General features: G+C 40.5%; 1 protein-coding gene across 4 annotated transcripts in view; it reads right to left on the reverse strand.

Moving 5' to 3' along the window:
• Window positions 1-25,606, reverse strand: part of ZNF407 (zinc finger protein 407) — a 476,529-nt gene that overhangs the window by 168,096 nt on the left and 282,827 nt on the right. For all 4 annotated transcript variants that reach the window (XM_030552629.1, XM_030552631.1, XM_030552630.1 and 1 more), the window contains exons 6-7: window positions 23,070-23,153; window positions 4,697-4,817 (exon numbers count right to left, since the gene is read on the reverse strand). In XM_030552629.1, coding sequence (XP_030408489.1) covers window positions 4,697-4,817; window positions 23,070-23,153 — 205 coding nt within the window. The remainder of the gene's footprint in view (window positions 1-4,696; window positions 4,818-23,069; window positions 23,154-25,606) is intronic.

The following is a 25,606-nucleotide window of genomic DNA, read 5'->3' on the forward strand; positions in this document are numbered from 1 at the left end:
AATCCCTTACAGAGTGTTGTCTAATTATTTTATTATGCATAATAAATGTAAAATATTTATTTTAGTTTACATAATTATATTAAATATGCATGCTATTTATCCTGAGTCTTGTAAGACATCCTTCACAAGTGATGTATTTTTCAGAATGGTGCATTTATGGAATTAATGCTGTTTTGCTGGTTTGGCTGTTTATTTTGTAAAGCTTGTAAAAAGTCTCAAAGTACATTTTGTCAACCCTCTGGATGCTGCCTTCCATTTTTTCCTGAGTAGTGTGTGTAAAATGAAGAGTGGATTGTAAACTGTTCAGTGGGGCCCCAGAGGAATAAATGTCATTTTCTTTAATTAAAGAACAGTGGTGACATACAGTAAGTTAATGTTAAACCTGTCATGAGATCTCATGGTCACAGTAAGTTATGGCAATGTGTGGTAAACACATCATAAGACTAATCCTACATTTCTCAAGCACTCTAAATTCCTATAGACTTCAATCGTGTGCTAGAAAAGCAGGATCGGGCCTTATATTATCAATGACAAATTAACTTAAATCTATTTTGTACTAAGATGTACATGTTCTTCTACAGTGAATGGATATTATTATATGTCTAAGAAATGGTGATTGTTATAGGAAACAGTAAGTTCTAATGGGCTCAGACTTAAGCCAAATGGTTCAAATCTGGATAACCACAAGTAGGCTCCCAAATCTACTATTCAAAGTTTACGGACATAGACCCGTTTCAGCAAGTTCCAAGACTCCTTATTTTTCACTGTGCCACACAGAAAATGCAAATAATTTTTTTGTCAGCAGAACTCCAATGTCATGCAATTAAAAAAGTTTAGCCACATAACACTTTTCTCTTAAATGACACAGAAATCTAGGATAACGATTGCAGAAGTAATAGAGGAAGAGGGCCCTATAAGACCAATTCTGTACTATAAAATTATGGTGAACATTAATTAAGAATGAATAACTTTTTTGTATAATGGAGTATATTGATTTAATAATGGAAAAGACATTGTGATTTGAGATCATAAATGCAGAGAAAAGCATATATATTTACATTTAAATAGACTGAAGGAGTCATTGGCTAAATTAATAGTGCAAACTTGAAAAATAGATCCAGTCTGAAAAGACCAATTATATCTCTTTTTTGAAACACATCCAAATGAGAATTGTTCATATTTTAAGATTTTTTCTTTTTTCATAAATAATAATTATTCACACTATTGCCGGATACATAAAATTAGAAGATAATTTCTTTCCCACTGAGGTAATGTATTTTTGCATTATGAATTTAGAAGTCTAAAAGTAAATATTACAAGGTCAAAATGCAAATGACTCCCAATGTAAGATAAAATACTGCACAATTTTGGAGCTACAGTCATAAACATAGCTTATATAAACAAATCAATCAAGTATATACAATCCACTGCAACACTTGTTTTCTTTCTGGGAATATAGATTTCATTACGAAATATATAATTTGTGTGATAAAATTCTGAAAGTAGTTTATTATTCACTTGGGCACACCACAGTCATTCAAGCCTTTCCCTAGTTAAGGAAGGAATTTCCCTGCTGACTGTGAGTTATTGAGAATATTTTCTCCTTTTTAGTCTATCCAGCCCAAACCAATCTTTTCCCCTAGATGTCTTATAGTCTATTCCACTTTAGTCTCTGCTGCTAATAAAAAAGACAAGCGATATGTGCTTATACAGTTGCAAAACAATCCACATTTAAATCACAAGAGTTTCTAAATTCATATTTATTCTTTTATTAACATCCTTTCATCTTAAAGCTTCTCAAACTGCCTTAGAGAAGATGAGCTCTGTTGAGCTTAAAACCTGGTCTCTTTCCTCAGCAGAAGTTGGTCCAATAAAAGATATTACCTCACCCAGCTTGTCTCTTATGGAATGCATGCAGAGATCATGTAATTCACCTCTGAAAGCAGATGTAAAAGAGTGCAAGCAACATTACTGTCTTTCTACACACAAACTAAAGAATACTCCTCTCATTGAAATGAAAGTGATTACAATTAAAAAGTCTGCATTTGCCAAGAGTTACCACAAAATAGTCTTTAAGGAAGTCCAGCAACGACCTAACCACTTGTTCTGGGGGAACTTAGAATAGACTGACAGGATATAATTACCAGCATGAGAGTTTGAGCAGAACACATGAAGATTAACATGTTTACTACTGCAAAAAGTTCTCTAATGCCTACAAATAGTTACAGCCTCAATTTCATGTTCTTCCAAAGGGTGGCACCTACAATAACACATGCTGAGGTGTTGGCTTACAATTGAAGAGCACCACATGTTAAGTCTCAGCACACAAGTGAGAGAACTAAGAGGAGGGCAATATGTTAGCCACTTTTTATAAAGAAAGGAAAGGAAAGAGGAAGATGGAGTGGGGAAAACATAGCTGCCAACAACCTTGGCTATTATCCCAGGACTGTGGAAGCTGGCAGGCAGATAGAGAGATGCTGAACTCTAAGCACAGCGGTCCCACTCCTGGCTCCTCAGCAGCTTTGCAAGGTGCCTCTCTGCCTCTCAACTGCAGCAGCAACAGCTCTAATTTCTGCATCACTGCCAGTGCTCATAAGGAATCTCCTGCTGGACAAAGAGTCGGTCACCTTGCCCAGAAGGGGGCCGTGACAGAGGAGATCTGAGATACTATAGTCCTGGGACAATTATTTCCAAATAAACAAGGAGCCAGAGGGTTTTCTATGCACTCTGATGAATTTTGGGTTATTTTCTCAGCTCGGTCTCTTCTCTAGGAAAATAACTACAAACACACTAGAATACTTATAAAAACCTTCTATGTCCTGGGATCTCTAGAGTATTTAGAAAATTGTCCCTGGCCAGCAGTTTAGCTTCATTCATTACACATCTTATCAGACACAATATTTAAGACACCATGGCACCTTTTCCAAACCTGAAGTAGAGCTCTGTGTAGCTTGAAAACATGTCTCTTTCACCAACAGAAGTTGATCCAATAAAAGATGCTACCTCACCCACCTTGTCTAGGACCAACACAGCTACAACAACACTGCAATCAATATGTAAGATATGCATTTTGTGTCATGAGCAGTGAAAAAGGTAAAGATCTAGAGGAGCTGTCCATTCATTCACTGTGCACCCAGGGCCCAATCCCGCAAACTCTTACATGAGCAACGAGAAGCTCTCCCATTCACTGGTGATTTCAAATGAATCTCATTAGATCACCAAAACATTTTCTTATTTCCTAGTTGAGGCCAATGGGACTACTCCTCTGAGTAGGGACTGCTCATGAGAGTGAAGGTTTGCAAGATGAGGCCCCTTTTGAGGTGCATTGGGAATGGGAGAGCATTCCTCAGGAGTCTTTACATCTTGCCATATTCACTGCAATCCTTGCAAGTCCTCACCTTCTATGTGCCTCTTCAAAGGTGAGCATTCAGTGATGTAGAGCCCAACACAAACCCTGCCTTCACTGCCTGATCCAAAGCTCATTGAAGTCATTGGACAGACTCCAATTTACTTCAGTGGTGCCCTCAGTTTGCATTTGTAAAGCAGAAACTGTATAGCTCCTAATGCATGCAGTACAGGAGCTTCCTAGTATCCACTTCATGCTGTGTGGGACAGGGCACTCTGGAAGGGTCTAACCTTTATTATATTTTTTCTATTTAAACACTAGGAAATTCTATTAAAAAAAACTATGTTAAAAGAACATTATGGTTGTATGCTTAGCGCTCACAAGTCAAGAAATGCTGCAGAATTGCACTCACAAGTTTAACTTTCTCCTTGTGTATATGCACTGAGATAACCTTTACGGACATGATCACATACTCTTTTCCAAATATATTATCCATTTCTAAAACTTTGAAAGTTAATTCTCATAAGCTGCATGTGAATGATTTTCGTGCACTCTTTGTATAGCATACACAGAATAGTACACAGTGCTATAAGATGTCAAAAATGCAATCAAAGAGAAAGCATATATTACACTGCATTTGAAAAATAGCATATGACCATTTAATTAAGAACTGCATTGTAATGTATATAAAGCTTATGAGGTCGAGTTAAGCTTGCACAAATAACCTTAATTTCTCTCTTTTCTTGGCTTTTGCGTGCTTAACAATGCAGCCATGATAGTGTGAAAACAGGATGGCTTTTAGGGCAGTATCTTATGGTATTTTGCCTCACAGAATGCTCTTCTTCCAACCTTGCCTGACCAACTAGCCTGGCAAGAAGGAAAAACAGTAGCAGAAACTTTAACTTTAACTAACTCCAGTTGCTTCCACTTTTAATATGTATTTGATGGGTGCTCAGGCTGCTAAGCCTTTTGGGGAAGCTTTTCTTTCTTGGTGGAATGGCTGCAACTCAACCGAGAAAAATTTCAAAAGCAGAGTTGATTTGAAAAGGCAATGCAGATAAGTAGCCTCACCATGGAGAATTCTAAAAGACACCAGAGCAGCTGTGAAACCAACACTCTGTATTAGCATTATAGTGTTACCACTAAAACGTTTCCCATCATTTGTTTTTCTTCCTAAAATAATATCTCAGTACTATGAGACTAATTTTTAAGTTACATCCTAATTTAATATGCGATTACTGCTGCACTGATGGAATTTTAATGGCAATATATTTTCACTGGTGACATCAAATGAACTTCATCAGATCACCTTAACTTCTTTCATCACTTTATTATTAATGACTTGTTTACCTGTAGTCACACCAGGGACATCTGTAGGGTTTTTCACCAGTATGGACACGCTTATGTCGTGTCAGATGTGACTGTGTTGTGGAAGCGAAATTACACTCATCACATCTGAATGGTTTCTCTCCTGAAAGAGGACAAGAAAATACAGGCATTAATAATTTTAACAGTTAGAAAACTCCCTGAGCCAGATTTTCGATTCATATGCAGCACAAAAGCAAATACAATCTGCAGTTTCAAATATAACGAACCTCTTCTTAATTACAAAATACTCCCGCAGTAACTCTCATTACAAGTTATCTACCTGGCTTGCTGGTTGCTTCGTGTGGCACTAGAGCAGCCTGCCTGCCAGGGAGGAGGAAGTACTGCCCTGGGCTCAGATGTGAAGCTCTTCTTCCTCCTTCCTGAAAGCACACTACTAGCAAGGGAGTCAATATATTGCTGCTTTATTGGACTCATCAATGCAACTTCCATCATGAAAAAGAGAGATAAGTAGGGATGGGGAACCAAAGGAGACAAGGGAAAGAATAGCAAAATTATCGGCCTTATTTTATAGCTGGACTAACTGAGAAAAGTTAAATCACTCAGTCACTGGAGTCAGTGCCAGAGCATGGGATTCTCTAGTTTTCAGTCCTTTGCTTCATCCACAAGACTACTCTGCCACTCATGCTACCCAGTTTCTCTTAGTGGGAAGAGGTCACACTGGCTGCTAAGATGCTAGCAGCTGACTTGAAGAGATCTTGAGGCAGCCTTAGCATAGTTATCAGCAGCAGCCTAAGCAGCTCTGCGCACCACAGCTGCGAACCAATTTGGGATGCACTCGAACACTGAAGAATCTGTAGCCATGGTTAGGAAAAATCAGCGATGAATTTTCAAGCCTAGGGATCAGTTCACATTGTTCTTCATTTTTAAGGATTCCTTCTCAAAACAAAGAATAAAAAACATAACACACACAAAATCACTATTTTAAAATAACATTATTAAGGTGGAATGGTCAAGCATTCAAAAGTTCGGAACTGCCAGAATTAACGTTGCATTAATGTGCATGCATTATGAAAGTCTTTAATTACATGATCACATACCATTATTTCCATAGGATCCCTGCCTCATATACTGTACAGAATAGCACTGCTCTCTTAATGAGCAGGTATTCAATATTTTGTTTTATTCTGGTTGTTAAATGTGGGCCCCTAGACCTTATTTACTGCACACTATTCAAACTCTGAAGACAGAGTAATTTCCATGTGAGCTTTTCTGTGGTGCTCATCATTATAGTGAGTGCTTCACAGATATCAATTATCTTCACAAAACCTCTGTGAAACAAGGGGCTGGGGGTATTAATTCCATTTGGATGGGGAACTGAGGCACAGAGAGATTAAAGTAGGAAGTTTCCACTAATTTTGGGTGCTCAAGTTGAGACAACTAAGACCTGATTTTTTTCAGAGTACTTAGAATTATACAGCAATTTAATTCTCACTGACTTCAGCTGCAACTGTGACTTCTGCTAATCAGGGTCTCAAACTGAACACCTATAAAATGAGGACTACACAATTAATAAGCATCTCTGAAAAGTTGGGTTTAAGTGACTTGCCTAGCACCACAAAGGAACTCTGTGGCACTGTCAAGAGATAGAATCCAATTCTTCAGGGTAGCATTTGACTGTCTTAATAATGAGACCATTCTTTCTCTTTGTGTAATCCTCTGCCTCTTTCATAATACAACTGGAGCTAGAGCAGGCTGGAAAACGTAAATCTCTTCTTGTGAAAAATTTTGCTTTTTTGAATAGTTTTTTGTCACAAACCAGGATGAAAAGGCAAAAAATTAAATTTTCTTTAGCAGGATGGGGGTTTGGAGAAAAAATTGTTTTGGGAGAATCAAAACAGAGTTTTTCAGCTTCCTGGCTGCTTGGCCTGAAGGTGCTGGCCAATTTCAGGCAGCAAGTGAAACAGACAAGAGAATTCCAGCCTGGCTGGAGAGGCGGAGAGCCAGGGTGCTCAGCATCCCCACATCTGGGGTCACAGCGACAGAGAGTAGAGATGCCCAGTATCTCCAGTCTTGCAGTTGAGGGAGTAGGCTGGAAGCTACTGAGGCAGAGTCATGGCACTCAGCCCCACCAGCTCTCCTGGAAAGTTTTTGACAGTTTCACTTTCCACTAGGCAGTTTCTTGCTAGGCATTTTTAATCTCTCCCACCCAGGATCACTGTCCTAGTCCCAAGTTACACCCAGACTCCCAGTCTCTCTCTTTCTCCTCTCTTCCCCCATCCCCTTGCCCAGCCAGACCCAGGCAATCTGTTTCCTCTTCCCTCAACTTCCAGTTGCCCTCCCACCCACACTGCCTGTCCCTGCGGGATCCCAGTTCCAATCTTCCTCCCCAGGCTCTCCATCCAATCAAAGTCCCCTCTCCCACTGGCTCCATATCCCAGCCTCTATGCCCTGCTTCTTCCAGTTCCCCTCCCACACCAACACTCCTCTTCAGATACGTCTCCCGTCCTCCCTCACCTCGTTCCCCCCACCCCATAGATATTCAGTCCAAAACTGCTTCCAAGTCAGGTGCAGTCTCCCTCTTAACTCACCTCCCAGACCCAGTTTCCCTCTCCCCAAACCACCAGCCTGCAATCACAATCTCCCTCAGAAGGCTCCTTGTCCCAGTCCTACTCCCTGGTTGCCTGTTTACCCCACATCCAGCAGATCCAGCTCTTGTCCTTTCTGAATTCATATCAAGTAGCTTCTTCCTTCCTATTGCCTGGGCCCAGTGGGGGGTGGAGGAGTCACTAAGAGCACAGAAGAAATAGGCTCCCTGTTCTTAGTTCCAGCCCTATCTGGCACCGCCTGCAGCAGCCCAGGCCTTCAATTGCAGAGAAAGTCCTGCTCAGGTCCAGGCTGGAGCATGCCCAGTGTGGATGGAATCTTTGGGTGAATTTCATTACTAAAATCTAAGAAGTCTCTACTGAGCATGTGCAAATGGCAATTTTTTCTAAGGTTTATAGCTTGGCCAAATTTGGTCAGATTTTCCTTGGGACAGCGAGAGGAACGTCCCCTAACATAAAGGCCACCTTCTGCCAAATATCAAGTGCCTGCTCCAAAGCAGGGAGTGCAAAAAATGTTAAACTAAAGGATGCCAGATTCTTTTTTTAATGTGAACAAAGCAACATATTTTTTTCCCTAGCCTCATTGTCAGAAACAACTAAACTGTTTTGGCTGCAATCTTAAAAAACTAGCCTGAGGCAGACACCTGGCATGGAAAATTTCAACCCATACAGTTGAGGTTTGGCAAAGTTATAAGCAACTGAAAACAGGGTCTTAAAATGGGAAGTGTTAGACAATATTAAGAATAGATGGTCATACCAGCCCCACATATATTTCCCAAATGAGAGCTGGAAGTAATCCTCATATTTCTAACTAGACAAACCAGGAGAAGCCCGGACTGTAGGCTTCTTAGGCTCTGAAAGACAGCTCTAGAGAAAGAAGATGGGAAACCTGCATGGACACTGGGGAGAAGCAGGCAAAGGAGAGGTAGCTTCAAGACTTAGAACAATTGATTCTAGTAGCTATTGGAGAGAATTTCAGCTACAATTTTTCAGCTCCTGTTCCCTGGCCAGGGGAGTGAGGGAAACCAGGATTGTGCTGGACAGATTGGGACTGCTGGCAAATATGCCTTTCCGGCTCCAAACGAGACTATCCTGTCAGATACCCAATCTCTTCTTCTCTGAAGAAAGTGATTCTTCCAACTGTTTGACTGACAGTGGCTTCTTTTCCAATTAAACTCTCTGGGATACTTAGCACTATTTTGACAACCCAGTCTTGAACTGAAAATACGTGAATAACATAGCTGAAGTCGAAGTATCTAAGAGCGAATTACTCACCATCCTCCCGGCGCGGGATCGATGTCCATGACTCCCCCTGTCAATTCCGCAACTCCGTTCGGGTTGGTGGAGTTACGGAATCGATATAACCGCGTTCGGGGATCGATATATCGCGTCTAGATGAGACGCGATATATCAATCCCTGAGCAATCGATTGCTACTCGCCAATACGGCGAGTAGTGAAGACATACTCTTAGAGAATTAAAGACGATAGTAATATTTCTGAAGCCTAAGTAACACAACTGCAAATATTATAGAGAAGGGTCTTCCTTCCTTCCTTCCTTCTAGCAGTTTTCATTTAATATACATTTGAACCTTATTGAACCGCACCTTTGCAAACTGGAAACCAGCAAATCTGCACTGAAAATGATTTTCTGGTTTGCAGTCCATTTCAACACATATCAGGAAAGTTCTGCTGCTATGCTGAGGCAGAGCCAGTGAGGCTGACAGATCAGCGAGGTTCCACTGTAGCTAGTAGAGTTTGGAAATTCCATCATGACCAAAAGAAAAATGAACAATCCTCACCCACCGCATGAGGAAGTTTCTCCTTAGGAAATCCTTGTGGCTAAGTGTTCCTGTCAGACAGAGTATGTGTAAATTTCACTTGACAGAAAATAGATCACAGGAACACAAAACAAAAGGCCAAATGAACTGGGGAAAACTGACAGCCTAACATTCTCAGTAGCTCTTAGAGGCTGCACCAAGGGGAAAAATATTTATGTATGAAACCAAATCAATAAGAAAACTTTTCGGTTCACTTGATAGATAAGCTTGTCTCAGCCAAAAACAGAACATCCCATGCTAAAGTGCTAGGGAAACAAAAAGAAGCCCAATTGCTTTTTCCACAGTCCAGGACAAGGAAGAAGTACTGCTGCTACCTCCCAACCATACCCCCCATGCTTGGTCCAACTGCTTCTGCTGCTTCTACTTCCCCTCCTAACTGCTTGGTCCCATCCTGATCCTCTCCCCACAACTGCTTCTACTCTCCTCCTGATATCTAACATTTCCACTCCCAATCCGTGCTCTCCTCAAGTGCCTATGCCCATTCTCATACACCTCCAGGTCAGTTTCCACTATCTCCTTACTGCTTACTCCATTTCATATCTGTCCTTCACAGCTCCGTAACAGCTCTAAACTTTGCAGCACAATTCCCTGTTTGCTGTTGCAGAACACAGGGAATGAACACCTACCGAGTTCCTGGGGGGTGGGCAGGCACAAGCAGACTAGGGGAAAGACTGAATAAACCCAGGACTCAAATAATTTCAGAGGACAACTAATAAAAAAAACAAAACAGGAACAGGAGTGAGGTCAGAGGGCCACAGACAAGGAACTGGAAGGAGACACTGAGCAGACAATGCCAGCCTGTGCCACTGCTTCTCAAAGGTGTGTAGGGAGCCAGTGGACGCGGCCTAAAGGAACTCTGTCTGGATGCATGATCAGAGAGAGGAACAGAAATTGTCCCACAGTCGTAGGACACCTCCTCATTTAGCATCCTCCTCCTGATTTTACAGATGGACACTTTGGCTAGCGCCAGGAGGAGGTTGATGAGGAGGTCTCATGACTTTGTGGGGCCATGGACAGGGTGTGAATAAATCAGGAGATGTAGGGAAAAGTGCGGTCAGACCCTGGGGAGAAGGTTCTGGAGGAGCAGTAAAAGGGGATGCAACCTGAAACACTTGAGATAGATGTTTGCCAGGATCTCCATCATCCTACAGAAGGGGCACCTATTGGGGAAGGGGGTGAACCGCGCCAGGTACACACCTGTGTTCACAGATGCATGAAGGAGCCACCAACTAATATCCTTGGCAGGCCGGGGGCTGGGGTCAAGGTGGAATACAGGCTGGCCCACTGGGGTTCCTCACCCTCCACAGATGGTAGGAGAGCCCGCCACTTGGCGTCAGGACAGGACACGAGGGTGAGGAAGTGAAAGGTATGGAGCGCAAACTTGTATAGATATCCTACGTGTGGTTCGGAAATGAACTTGCTGCAGATCGCGCAGCCAGCTCGGGTTGCAGAAGGGAGGAGCCTGGGGTGGCTCATGGGGCAGGGGTCCCAATAACAAGGTTCAGATGGCCAGGGGTGAGTGGGGAGTGCCCTCCCACAGGACCTGCTCAAGGAAAGCCTGAGAGGCAGGCGATAAGGCTGCCTGCACTTCTTGGAGTACATGCTGGGAAGCAGGAAAGGTGGAGAGTCTCACAAGCAGGCTGAGCACCAGGGGATCCACCCACTCCCTCTGGCTGTAGTCCAGGTGGTCTCTGATTCTGGTGATGCCTATCAGGACCAACTTCTGGTGCACCGTGGGGGACTCTGCACACCAAGCTGAGGGTTGTATAGCAGGGGCTCCCTGAGGAGATCTGCCCCCTTGGCAGCAGCCACAGACCTGGTCGCCAAAACCAGCTTCTAGGTCCAGAGAAGGTCCAGGTAGAAGACTGGCAGCTGGTAGAGGTCTCAAGGAAAACTCCTTGGATGGAGATAACATAGCTTCTGGTCATATCGGAGCCCTTGGAGAGCAGGGAATGAACAGGTAAGCCTGCATTCTGACCACTCAGACACCAGTTAGTTCCTCTGGAGAAAGCCAACTGAGGTAATTAGATAATTGGGCTGGCCAATCAGTTCAGATGGACAAAGAAACAAAGGAAGGGCATGCCAGGGGAGAAAGAGGAACAGGGCTTCCTGAGCCCAGTCTCACAGAGGCCTCGAAGGGAGACCTCTGTTCCTCTCAGGTTTTGAGAAGGGGGATGGAAGCACAAGGGATGTTGTAAATAGACTCTTGCACAGGTACTGTAGTGGTGTTGGTGAAGGGAACTCAAATAAATGGCTCTATGAATGCACAACTACTGGAATCTGTGGCAATAAGACAGGAGCGAAGGTGTGCCCTGCTACAAGCAGCACTGGATTTTACGGTAAATTTAAGCAACCCCCTGAAATTCATGGAAGTCACAACCAGAGTTTTCAGTTATAATCTTTATATATCTCTGGCAGCCTCAGTTTCCAATTTGCTGCAGAAATGGCGCAGAATGATGTGCAAGAAGGAGTACACAGCACTCTGCTATAGGTGCAGTTACAATGGAGGATGAGTTTATCACTTTGTATCAGGAATACTGCTGTTCAGACTGTTCAGGTAAAAGGGAATTTTGATGATGTGAGTTTTGCCCCTTAAACCTTAGAAAAAGTTTACCTTTCTTTGTCATTGCTAAGACCACTAGAAAGTTTTACAGAATTTTAGCTTAAAAATAGTGAGGGGAAATTTGGGAAAGGTTTTTGTTTTGGCTACACATTTGGAGACTGAACAGGTCAAAATACTCAGAACAGTTCCCACCCCATGCAAAGAAACTACTCTCCTCTTCCTCACCTCTAGCTTTAATAACTACAACCTCCGGAAAAGCCTGAGAAATGAGATGATTGCCCAGGAAAGCCTGAAAGGTGATCCAACACAGGGTCCATCTAATCAAGGGAGAAAGTCAGAAGGACATATCTCTGTTATCCCTCTCTTGCGTAAACCAAAGGCCTGTGTGTCTAATCACAACTGTCAATGTGTCATGCAGGAAAAGAGAGTTTTTCAGGTAGCCAGAGTCCAAACTACTTCTGAATTGAGTATCAGTTAACCGTTTAAGCCACTCAGCATAGAAAACTTCAGCCTAAAATGATTAAAGTTTGGTAAACTTAAAAGCAACTGAAAACAGGGTCTTATAAGGGGAGGTGTCAGACAGCCTTAATAATAGGCAGTGCTACTAACCTCACCTATAATAACCTTCTCTCTGGTTTTCCGCACTGCTCAGCTCTCCTCATTTCACTCTATTCAAAATTCTCTTTCTATCCTACAACTCTGTCAGTTCTCCTTATGTTTCTTGATTGGCTTCATCTTCAAGCCTCTGTATGTGATCTTGTCCCACCTAAATCTCAGCTTTCATTTCCTCCTCTGACTCCTTACACTCTCCCTAATCCTTTCATAGTCTACTCCATGTCTTTCTCCCACTCTCAGCTTATATCTAAAATAGTCCCCTTCTTATTATTCTCTAAGTGTTCTCTCTCCTATCATCTTCTGTTCTCAAACAACATTTAAATGCTCCCTTTCCTAAATATGTGTTGTTTTTCATACTGTGTCCCTTTTGACTGTAAGCTCTTTGGGATGCAGAGCATACCTTTCTGCACTCATAAACTGCATTGTAAATTTATGATAACATATAAGTATTTAATAATTACTAAAATAATACAACAATAATAATAAATAGTGAGGACATGATTATTAAGAATGCTTACATTTTTTTTGTTTACAGAAAGTGCCTTTAACAAAACACACAAAGTGTTAACAGAGTGGATAAAGTCTCATCCCTATCATCTCTACAGCAAGGCCTATTTTTTGTCCTAGATGTCTCATGTGGAGGGCTCAGTGGTGTAAACAGAGCCCTAAATAATTACTATATACCATATATTTTAAAGTTCTGTTTATCGAATTATCACGTTTGAAACAAGTAGACAATCCAAACTATGGTCTGCTGACTACTCCTCCTAATTTCCAGCTATTTCTACAGTTGATCAGGCTTTTCACTGTGAAGAGGCGCCCAAAGGCCTGAAAAAACAGCTTGAAACAGAGACAGCCTATTTTCCTCTAGCAGGTGCTCACTGTTACATACGAAGAACTGAGAAAACAAGAATTATCCCTTATTGTATAAAAGACATCCAAAAATTTCATATATACTTTCCTAACACATTTTTCCATAAGAGAAATTGCAGTAATTGCTACAGAGCTGTTATTTGACTGCAAACTGTGATTGTGATGGAGACACATGGTCTATGTGTTCATGAATGGGAGAGGAAAAGGGCCATGAGACAATCTTCTTGTAAAATATGGTCCAGAGTATAAGAAAGTTTAAGACACCTGGATTTCAACCCTTATCTACCACTGAAAGTCTGCTGTAATTAAGTTTCATGCTCTTCTAATGGCTTAAATGGAAAGGAAAAATAACACATACCCATCCAAAAACTTCATCCCTCTTCTTAAAAAACATTTAATGAAACAGCACAATACTTACTGTGCTATACTTTGCATAGAATTCCACTTTTTTTAGCTTGGGTGTGGAAAGAGGCTACATTATACAGTTAATTCAGACAATGCCAAGTAAGGTAACTGCACATTAAAGTCAAAGAGCAGTTCACATGAAAAATAGAAACACAAAGTGAGTCACTCATCTGGATAAAATACATACATTATTAAATTTTCTTTTTTTATTACATTGACCTATAAATGTCTTGAGAAGTACAAGATTGAAATGAGTGAATGGAATTGATCATACGAACAGTGATCTATGTGAAAAGTGTAAGTCACCATCTTCAAAAACTCATGAAAACATTTGAACAAAGACACAAACTGCTTAGGCATTGCAGTAAGTTCAGGAGCTGCCATAAACAATAAGGGTGCCATCCCTAATTACTCTACTACTGTGGTGTACTTTACTGAAATTACGAACGTAACATATGGAAATCAGGGCTGCAAATCACAGTTAATGCATGCAATTAATGCAAAACAAATTAGCTAGATTAAAAAAAAATAGTCCACTCAGTCCTACTTCTTGTTCAGCCAATCCCTAAAACAAACAAGTTTGTTTACATTTATAGGAGATAATGCTGTCCGCTCCTTTTTTACAATGCCACCTGAAAGTGAGAACAGGCATTCACATGGCACTGTTGTAGCAGGTGTTACAAAGTATTTACATGCCGGATATGCTAAATATTCATATGCCCCTTCATGCTTTGACTTGTAAGCTCTAAAGTTTTATATTGTTTCATTTTAGAATGCAGTTATGTAAAAAAATTTAAAAATCTACATTTGTAAGTTGCACTTTCATGATAAAGAGATTGCATTACAGTTCTTTTATGAGGTAAATTGAAAAATATTATTTCTTTGTTTATCTTTTTACAGTGCAAAATTTTTAATGAAATCAATAATATAAAGTGGGCACCATACACTTTGTGCTGTAACTGAAATAAATATATTTGAAAATGTAGACAAACATCCAAAAATATTTATAATAAATTAAAATTGGTATTCTGTTATTAATAGTGTAATTAAAACTGCAATTAATCGTGACTATCTTTTTTTTAAATCTCATGATTAATTGTGAATTTTTAAATTGTTTGACAGCCCTAATGGAAACTAATTTTATACAAGTATCAGAGGGTAGCCGTGTTAGTCTGGATCTGTAAAAGCAGCAAAGAATCCTGTGGCACCTTATAGACTAACAGACGTTTTGGAGCATGAGCTTTCGTGGGTGAATACCCACTTCCTCAGATGCATGTAATGGAAAAATCCAGGGGCAGGTATATATATGTGTGCTAGCAAGCAAGCTAGAGATAACGAGGTCAGTTCAATCAGGGAGGATGAGGCCCTGTTCTAGCAGTTGAGGTGTGAAAACCAAGAGAGGAGAAACTGGTTCTGTAATTGGCAAGCCATTCACAGTCTTTGTTCAATCCTGAGCTGATGGTGTCAAATTTGCAGATGAACTGAAGCTCAGCAGTTTCTCTTTGAAGTCTGGTCCTGAAGTTTTTTTGCTGCAGGATGGCCACCTTAAGGTCTGCTATAGTGTGGCCAGGGAGGTTGAAGTGCTCTCCTACAGGTTTTTGTATATTGCCATTCCTAATGTCTGATTTGTGTCCATTTATCCTTTTCCGTAGAGACTGTCCAGTTTGGCCGATGTACATAGCAGAGGGGCATTGCTGGCATATGATGGCATATATTACATTGGTGGACATGCAGGTGAATGAACCGGTGATGGTGTGGCTGATCTGGTTAGGTCCTGTGATGGTGTCGCTGGTGTAGATATGTGGGCAGAGTTGGCATCGAGGTTTGTTGCATGGATTGGTTCCTGAGCTAGAGTTATTATGGTGTGGTGTGCAGTTACTGGTGAGAATATGTTTCAGGTTGGCAGGTTGTCTGTGGGCAAGGATTGGCCTGCCACCCAAGGCCTATGAAAGTGTGGGATCATTGTCCAGGATGGGTTGTAGATCCTTGATGATGCGTTGGAGGGGTTTTAGCTGGGGGCTGTATGTGATGGCCAGTGGAGTCCTGTTGGTTTCTCTCTTGGGTTTGTCTTGCAGTAGGAGGCTTCTGGGTACACGTCTGGCTCTGTTGATCTGTTTCCTTATTTCCTCATGCGGGTATTGTAGTTTTGAGAATGCTTGGTGGAGATTTTGTAGGTGTTGGTCTCTGTCTGAGGGGTTAGAGCAGATGCGGTTGTACCTCAGTGCTTGGCTGTAGACAATGGATCGTGTGATGTGCCCGGGATGGAAGCTGGAGGCATGAAGGTAGGCATAGCGGTCGGTGGGTTTTCGATATAGGGTGGTGTTAATGTGACCATCACTTATTTGCACCGTGGTGTCAAGAAAGTGGACCTCCCGTGTAGATTGGTCCAGGCTGAGGTTGATGGTGGGGTGGAAGCTGTTGAAATCATGGTGGAATTTTTCCAGAGTCTCCTTCCCATGGGTCCAGATGATGAAGATGTCATCAATGTAGCGTAGATAGAGAAGGGGTGTGAGTGGACGAGAGCTGAGGAAGCGTTGTTCCAGGTCGGCCATGAAGATATTGGCATATTGTGGGGCCATGCGGGTGCCCATAGCAGTGCCACTGATCTGGAGATATATATTGTCATCAAATTTGAAATAGTTGTGTGTAAGTATAAAGGCACAGAGCTCAGCAGCCAGTTGTGCTGTGGCATCATCAGGGATGGTGTTCCTGACAGCTTGTATTCCATCTGTGTGTGGGATGTTTGTGTAGAGAGCCTCTACATCCATGGTGGCTAGGATGGTGTTTTCTGGGAGGTCACCAATGCATTGTAGTTTCCTCAGGAAATCAGTGGTGTCGCGGAGATAGCTGGGAGTGCTGGTGGCATAGGGTCTGAGTAGAGAGTCCATATATCCAGACAGTCCTTCAGTGAGAGTGCCAATGCCCGAGATGATGGGGCGTCCAGGATTTCCGGGTTTGTGGATCTTGGGTAGTAGATAGAATAACCCTGGTCGGGGCTCTAGGGGTATGTTGATTTCTTCTGGTGTTAGTGTAGGGAGTGTCCTGAGTAGATGCTGTAGTTTCTTAGTGTATTCCTCAGTGGGATCTGAGGGAAGTGGCCTGTAGAATTTGGTATTGGAGAGTTGTCTGGCTGCCTCCTTTTGATAGTCAGACCTGTTCATGATGACAACGGCACCTCCTTTATCAGCCTCTTTGATGATAATGTCAGGGTGGTTTCTGAGGCTGTGGATGGCATTGCGTTCTGCACGGCTTAGGTTGTGAGGCAAGCGGTGTTGTTGTTCCACGATTTCTGCCTGTGCACGCCGGCGGAAGCATTCAATGTATAGGTCCAGGCTGTCATTTCGACCCTCAGGAGGAGTCCATGTGGAGTTCTTTTTCTTGTGCTGTTGGTGGGAGGGCACCCGTGTATCAGTGCACTGTTCAGTGTTGTCCTGGAAGTATTCTTTGAGTCGGAGACGGCGAAAGTAGGCTTCCAGATCGCCACAGAACTGTATCATGTTGGTGGGGGTGGCAGGGCAGAAAGAGAGTCCCCGAGATAGGACAGACTTTTCTTCTGGGCTGAGTGTGTAGTTGGATAGATTGACGATATTGCTGGGTGGGTTAGGGGTACCACTGTTGTGGCCCCATGTGGCAGGTTGGAGTTTAGACAGCTTACAGTCCTTTTTCCTTTGAAGAGAGGTGAAGTGAGTAATGTAGATCTCCTGTCTTATTCTAGTGAAGTCCGTTTGTATAGAAGTTTGGTTATTAATGAGAGTCTCCAGGTTGGAGAGCTCTTTTTTGATGTTTTCCTGTTTGCTGTATAGGATGCTGATCAGGTGGTTCCTCAGTTTTTTTGATAGAGTATGACATAATCTCTCACTGTGGTCCGTGTAGTATGTAGATAGCAGTGGATTTTTTACCTTTAGTCCATTTGGTATGATGTCCATCCGTTTGCATTTGGAAAGGAAGATGATATCTGTCTGTATCTGTGCAAGTTTCTTCATGAGGTTGATGGATTTCCATTCCATATGGCTAAATGCAGTGCCTTGCATGGTGTCAAGTATCAGAGGGTAGCCGTGTTAGTCTGGATCTGTAAAAGCAGCAAAGAATCCTGTGGCACCTTATAGACTAACAGACGTTTTGGAGCATGAGCTTTCGTGGGTGAATACCCACTTCCTCAGATGCATGTAATGGAAAAATCAGGGGCAGGTATATATATGTGTGCTAGCAAGCAAGCTAGAGATAACGAGGTCAGTTCAATCAGGGAGGATGAGGCCCTGTTCTAGCAGTTGAGGTGTGAAAACCAAGAGAGGAGAAACTGGTTCTGTAATTGGCAAGCCATTCACAGTCTTTGTTCAATCGGCCAAACTGGACAGTCTCTACGGAAAAGGATAAATGGACACAAATCAGACATTAGGAATGGCAATATACAAAAACCTGTAGGAGAGCACTTCAACCTCCCTGGCCACACTATAGCAGACCTTAAGGTGGCCATCCTGCAGCAAAAAAACTTCAGGACCAGACTTCAAAGAGAAACTGCTGAGCTTCAGTTCATCTGCAAATTTGACACCATCAGCTCAGGATTGAACAAAGACTGTGAATGGCTTGCCAATTACAGAACCAGTTTCTCCTCTCTTGGTTTTCACACCTCAACTGCTAGAACAGGGCCTCATCCTCCCTGATTGAACTGACCTCGTTATCTCTAGCTTGCTTGCTAGCACACATATATATACCTGCCCCTGGATTTTTCCATTACATGCATCTGAGGAAGTGGGTATTCACCCACGAAAGCTCATGCTCCAAAACGTCTGTTAGTCTATAAGGTGCCACAGGATTCTTTGCTAATTTTATACACAGGCTGTCACTAAAAGTTGTAATATAACTTTCATGTTTCCCTTGGGGATAGATTCTCTCAACTGCACAAAGTGTGAGTAAACAGCATTGGCTCGGGGGAATCCATAACAATTGATGGGATGGAAACTTCCCCTCCAACTCATGGAGTAGCAGCAGCATTACTTCATAGACATTACTGCAACTCAGTGAAGTGGGCTGTATTTACCGCATTAAATCAATATCCTGCTTTGTGTCAGCCAGCAAAAGTTGTTTAAAGACATTGACTTGGCTTTTTGACCCAGTTTCTGATAACACATAAAATGTATTTCTTTGTTCCACAAGTACCCATAAGCGTTCAAGAAGGATGGAGTCATCATTCTTAAAAAGTCTCTTTATAATGGAAAAGACTATGGCTTGAACTTCAGAGGTACTGAGCACCTGTAGTTCTTACTGCCTTTAGCCAGAAGTGGGGATGCTCAGCGCTTCCAAAAAATGAGGTCATCAGTCTTTATTCAGCTGATGAAACACATTATAGAACTTTGTATGCTAATCCATTGTAGAACTGCTGGAAAAGCTCTTAGTGGACCACCAGACATCCCCTTATGAAGTCAAGGTCAGTGAAAACCGTAGGCCATTCTCTATTCAAAGACCATACTGTACAGAGAAGCAGTATACTTACAAACTAGATACTTTTTTTTTTTTTTTTTTTTACCATAGAGATGTCAACCAACAAATCATAGGTTGCATCCTTCTTTAGTAAGAAAATGATACCATTTCTGGGTCGAATTTTTCCCCTCTCTCAGTACTGACATGCTAACACACATGGTACTGTGCAACTGAGCATATCTATGTAAAACAGGTCTGTGTGGCAATGCACCATGCCAGTGAAAGTGGAAAGTACACATTTACTACCTCTTAAAGAGGAAATAAATATAATTAATCTTAACATGAACATATTTTTTTATTCCTTTCTCTTTCTCATTTTAAAAATATAAACAATTCTGTGATCAGTAGCATCCTCTGGTTTGCCAAACTGACTTCTGAGGGTCAGAATCCTATATTCATGTTGAGTAGTACTCTCCTCTGCAAATAATTCCAGTGAAGAAAATGGTACTATTTGCAGAGTCAGGTATTTCTCAGTGTAAGTGTACAGTCTGGCCCAATTCTGTTTCCAAAAGGAGGAATAGAATAAGAAGCATCAGAAGCAAGAGAATGAAGGGCTAAGTAATAAATAAGGCACACTCAGGTCCGAGAGCCAGTCCTCCTCTGTGTCAGGTATCTGTCAGATATTTTGAACATTCCTCCTGGATACCAAGATACCTTATGCCTGGAGGCTAGGAGAACGCGAAGCTTATTAAAGTGGTCAAGACACCCCAACTACATATGAGGATTTGCTCCTTTGCCCTTGAATCAAGGGTCTCTGACAGGTGATAAAAATAAATCTTGGATAGGGAGATGTTTTGTATCACCCTCTGAGACACTTTGTATTATAGTAAGGAATTATTTAAGCCATTTAGACCATTTTTTATTCCAATTCCTTTCAAACTTTATTGTAATTTTCTTGGGCATTCTCTATGCAGAGAAAACGGTGTCCAACAGGGATGCACAAGAGAAATATAGATACAAAGAGTGGTGCATGTGACTAAGCACTGAGATAAAGCTGTGCAATGGATAAGAATATTGTGGAACCCGCATAAGTAAAAAGAACACCAACAAAAGGCATATTGCGTCATTTTCTTTGAAATAAATAGAAGACACAGATAATTTTTCTGCTAAAGAATCATCTCCGATTGTTTGTGCCACAGAGGCAGATAAATGCCAAAAAGATAGATCCTTCTGTCTCTGAGATACTGTCCTGTATAGTATAAAGTTAATAGCAAAGTAATAACGAGCCTCCAGTCCTGACATAAAATATAAACTTACGCCTGCTGGATGCAAGCTTCATGATCTATAACCTCAAATGCCTGAGATCATAGCAGGGAAGTCTCCACCAGGGTGGCATGAGGAGGGCAGATACCATCTAGCAAATAAATTGCATTAAAAGTGTTTCACTGGGACCAAACCTGTTTATAACGGCCAATATTTTCAACCTAACTTTAGGCATCTAAATATATATTAGGGCACTTAATACAAATGGCCTGATTTTCAGTGAAGTTGAGTACTAAAACTCTCCCTGAAATCACTGAAAGCTGCTAATGGTCAAGATGTCTGAAAATCAGGGTATTTTTATTTAGTTCCCTAAAGACAGATTCAGGTGCCTACCTTTAGGTAGCTACGGTAGGAAAGCTTGGCTAATGTGTTTAGCCATCATAATGTAATAAATCTATTACAAATAACTTAAGAGAAGGCTGTAGTTGCATGGTTAAGTACTCAGAAGTCAATAAATTAAAAAGTTTATGTTGCATGTGCAGCACTAGCTCTTCCTCTTTTGTGTACACATTAGTCTATAGGACCAGACACTCAGCTGGCTTAAATTGATGCAGCTCCATTGACTTAAACTTTGTCCATTGACTTCAACAGAGCTATACAAATGTACAACTTCTGAGGGTCTAGTCCATTGTTTTTAGTTTCCTGATCATATACTACTTCTCTAAAAACATAATGTAATGATGTACCTTTTTTCTGTAGCTCAGGATAAATATGTGTAGAATTTGTAAAATATTTTCTGTTCGTTTTTATATACAATACTTTCAGTATTATACTGGGCAGATATATCTTCATTAACTTAGAAACTTGATATACCACCTTTTCTATGCCTATCAATAATTTTATCAGCACCCAGATACTACATATTTTGCAGAATGCATAATGAAGAAAATAAGGCAGCTAACTATGAAGGTAACTTTAGGTGTATACTTGGTCTGTAAGTGGTCTATATGCTAGCTCTATTACTGAAGTACTGTTACAAATTTCATATAAATGAATTTAATGAACTCTGTGCAACAAACACAGAGTATTACACAATAGTGCAAGATACTAAATAACTGTAGCAAAGGTTGCAAAAATATGTATGCTATTATCTTGCATTATTTGAGAAATGGTATCTGCATTCACACAAGAGGCAAAGTTAAGGATGGTAATGCAGTTTTTCCCCCAGCTTTCCTCTTCTAAAATTACTGAACTGTTTCTGCTTATACTATTTATACAGAGAGAGAGAGGGGGATGTAATGTTTAAGAAGAGATCAGGCTTGGCAAATTCCAGCCCAATAAGAGAACATTTTATAAAGTTATCAGGAAATGAGAATGGGGAGTTAGAATGGAAGCACATGACTTTAACTACAGCAGTTACTACACTCCTCCTAAAATTCAGATGCACTGACATAGTGACATATTGATAGAATACAGTGTAAAATTTTCTAAATGCATCACCTTAAATACTTTAACTATATAAACATCCTGTAGTAAGTGGGAAATGAATGAGGCAGTACCTCTCACATACGTAAATTTTTTGCTACCACAGAAGTTAATTCCCAGAAATGACAACTCCATTGACTTCAGTGAAAATGAATAGTTGCAACTAGGGGAGAACTTGGCCCTGCACATTCATCTTTATAACAAATTTACTTCATGATGTTGGCAGTCAATCTCTGAATACCCCACCCTTGTGTGAACATCGCATTTCCCTCCAACCAGGGAATAATCTGGTTGAATAATCTGACATCATGGCTGTGAGTATATGGCTTCAGGATCTCCAGGAAAGCAGAGTAAGTGCTATCAGGGAAATTCTGCTCTAAGACAGTGAATGTCCTGAATCGGAATATTCTACACAGTGCCACAATACAAAATCCCCTCAATACAAAATCCATGGAAAATTCACAATGCAACTATTAGAACCATACATTTGTTAGCAATACTGTCCAGTGTACATTCGACAATAGTGACTTAACCACATACCATTATTCTTGATGATATTATGTTATCTTCATACAAGTCACTAATATAAAAATTACAGTGGTTTAAACAGTGATGCTTCTGCATCTGTTTGAACAAAACCTACTCAAATAATCAAACACAATGAACTACTAAAAAGCACAATTACAGTAAAATGTATTAATAAATGTTTAAAACTTATACTTTTTTAAAGTCTTCTGAAGCAGAGACCCAATTTAATTTTATCTGATATTAAATTTTTACAGCCAGGTGGTATGAAAGCTTTACCAGTTTGAAAGAGAAATCCTGCTTTACATGCAAGCCTTGTGGTATCTCTTTAAGTTGCATCTATTAATTACAAACTATCTTAAAATTGCAAAAGGGCAACTGAAACAACACTGGCTTTGAACTATGTCTCAGTCCAAAATAATGGATTCATCTAAATATGATCTCTAATTTTCACTCAGGGATTTCCAGGCAGATTCTTGCAAAAGCTTCAGGCAGTGTGTAATCTATTTGGGCCTTTAAAAAAAAGCCGTTAGTGTACTTAGCATTAATTTAAAAAAAAGACACCTGATCTTTACAATTTTATCTTGCTTTAAAATTAAAATGAAGATTACTCAAACTCATAGCTAATAGCATTTGATATATAGCCTAGGCGTAGAGATTTTACAAAAATGAAAAAGAGAAAGCAAACAATGAACCAATATATTATTTGTGCTGTAATGTGCTATTTGACTTGCTTTTTCCCCAGTCTGGTTGATACTCCCTTGCTATAGAGAATATACCAAAGGGTAAAGACAGCTTTACCGACCTGTGTGCTGCCTCCGATGCTTAGTGAGGGCATGACGTGTCCCGCCGGCAAAGCCACAAAGGTCACACAGGAATGACTTCTCGCCTGTTGCAACAATAAACAGATGAGGGACTGCGGAGGTCACAGATCATTAAAACATATCTATCAAGGCTTTCAGGGTTACTAATTCCTCCAATCAAATGTTTCCATGTAAATATGTCAAATGGGAATGAAATTACCACTGCGGTTTATTGACTGTGATAAAATCTGAAAAGCACCACTGAACATAATTACATACTTGTCAGACCCATAAAAATTAGCTTTATTATCAATGGAATGGTTTTGTACAACTTCATTTCTGTTAGATGTCTTCCAGATGGGGCTGCTTTATGCACTTGAACAGTTTTTATGCATATCCTGATTTTTTACAATTCCCATACATCTGGCCTTTCTGTGCTGAGTAAAGATTGCCTGGAAAAGTTAATATACTGTATATATGATTCTGCTTAAATAAAATATATTGAATTTACTAATAAATTAAGGATAGTGAGAAATTTTAACTGACTTGATCATGGTCTTCTTTAGTAACCTTATGTTTAATAAAATGAATTAAATTATTGTCTTGAATATATTGAAGAGCCCAGGCAACAATAAAAGCCATATTATTCAGTACCAGTGGCAATTCAGTACTGTTTATGTTTCTAAAACTTTCATGACATAAAGAAAACAAGTCTGGGGATTACTACAGAAATTGCAGTAGAACTCATATTGTTCATCTTTAATGATATTTCTTCATTCCAAACCTCCGGAACAATTAGAGAGAGATTTGGCAGGCTCACTACTTTTAAAAAGTGTGTAAATGATCATTTTTTTAGTATTTTTATTCCAGCTAAAATTTTGCCCCACTGTCTATAAAAACAATCTATCATTTCACAGTAGCCTTTTTACACAGTAAGTACTAGCATACTAGGCAGTTTCATCCCATAAGACCCATTGAGAAGGGCATGATGGAATAATAACTTTAACCTTGGACAGATCCTGTGCAATTATAAAATAGCTTTAAAAACAAATGAGTCACTTTACTAATTTGGAACCAAATTGTACCCACCCACAGAAATACTAAGGAGAGAGCAGTAGAAGAGACAGCACACTGCATGTTGGGAATCTAACAGAGCTTCCTTAAGACTCTCCCAATGGGAAGGGGATTTAGGCTCCTCAAAGGATTAGAGGGGGTCCTGTCTCCCAATTCTACTGAGACCCACAGGCTACTTTTCTGACTCCTTTTATCCCTAGTAGTCATCTACATTAGTATCTGTGCAAAACATTCCATTCGGAAGAGGTACAGAGCCTGAATTAATGTTGCTTTGACAGCATTAATATAAGTGAGATACTTTCTGGGATATCCACTGTCTATGGAGAGAAGAATGCCACAAACAAGAGCTCCTATCCCTCCTCTCCAGCATGGCAAAACCTCTATGGGAATTCCAAGTCCATGGAGCATCCAGAGAGGGGATTCTACATAGTAGCAGTGAGCTGACCCCTCAACAGAAATTTGGGGCCCTGGTATATCACGTCCGCTTGGGTCCTACCCCTCTCCAATTTCACTTTATTTACACAGATGTTACAGAGGTGTTGGGGGCTCCTCTGAGCTCAGGGTCCCTGTACAATTGTTCCCTCTGTCCCCTACTCTCATCAACTCTGTGGATGATTCTATGGTGGTAGCACTCTCCTCTTCCCTATCCTCTAACCAAATATACCTGATGTGAGATACCTGTGCTCTCGATCTGGAGAAAATTATCAAGCTCATGGAATGATTCAAACTAAATTTCAAAAATGGCCTCAAACTTATCACTATAGTGTGCGCACAAAAACATTGATTGACCTGTACAAGGTACTTCATTGTTACACACAAATTTAGACTTGCAACTGTAGGGTTCACTTTTGAAAATTTGGCTCCTTATGCAATAGGTATTCCAAATGGTATCCTACGTGCAGAATACCTTTTGGTAAATGAATATAAGAATTAGCTCTAGCCCTGTTGCAATTGTAATTGAATTAAAAACCAACCAACCAACAAAACCCACTACAACAGACAGAAAAATAGTAGCAATTCAAAACAGCCCCTCATTTCCTCTTGACGTGAATATATTCCTTTTAAGAAGCAAATTAATACAAGCAAAACTTTAAAATTATATAACCAAAATCTGAATTCTAGCTCACAATGTTACTCATTAATATTAATTACTGAAGTAATATATTGCTTTTTTACAAAGAAATTTCCCTCTATAATCTTTCTGCTCTTCTTGTTTGGATTTTTGTGTCAAGATCTTTTCTCTAGCACTTGAGTTCATCAAAGTATAAAGGAAGGGAATAGAAGGGCTATAAAGAAAAAAGCTTAATTATAATTAATTAAATAATAATTAATTAATTTTAAATATAAATCTTTCCAACTAGCTGCAATACCCACCACCCCAGCATAAAATTCACACTTTAAAGTTAAATGCTGTTCCATGCCTGCTAGGAAATAGTTCATATATATTGTCATGAATTAGCTCATG

This window comes from Gopherus evgoodei, chromosome 2 (genome assembly GCF_007399415.2).
Source record: "Gopherus evgoodei ecotype Sinaloan lineage chromosome 2, rGopEvg1_v1.p, whole genome shotgun sequence".
NCBI lineage: Eukaryota > Metazoa > Chordata > Testudines > Testudinidae > Gopherus > Gopherus evgoodei.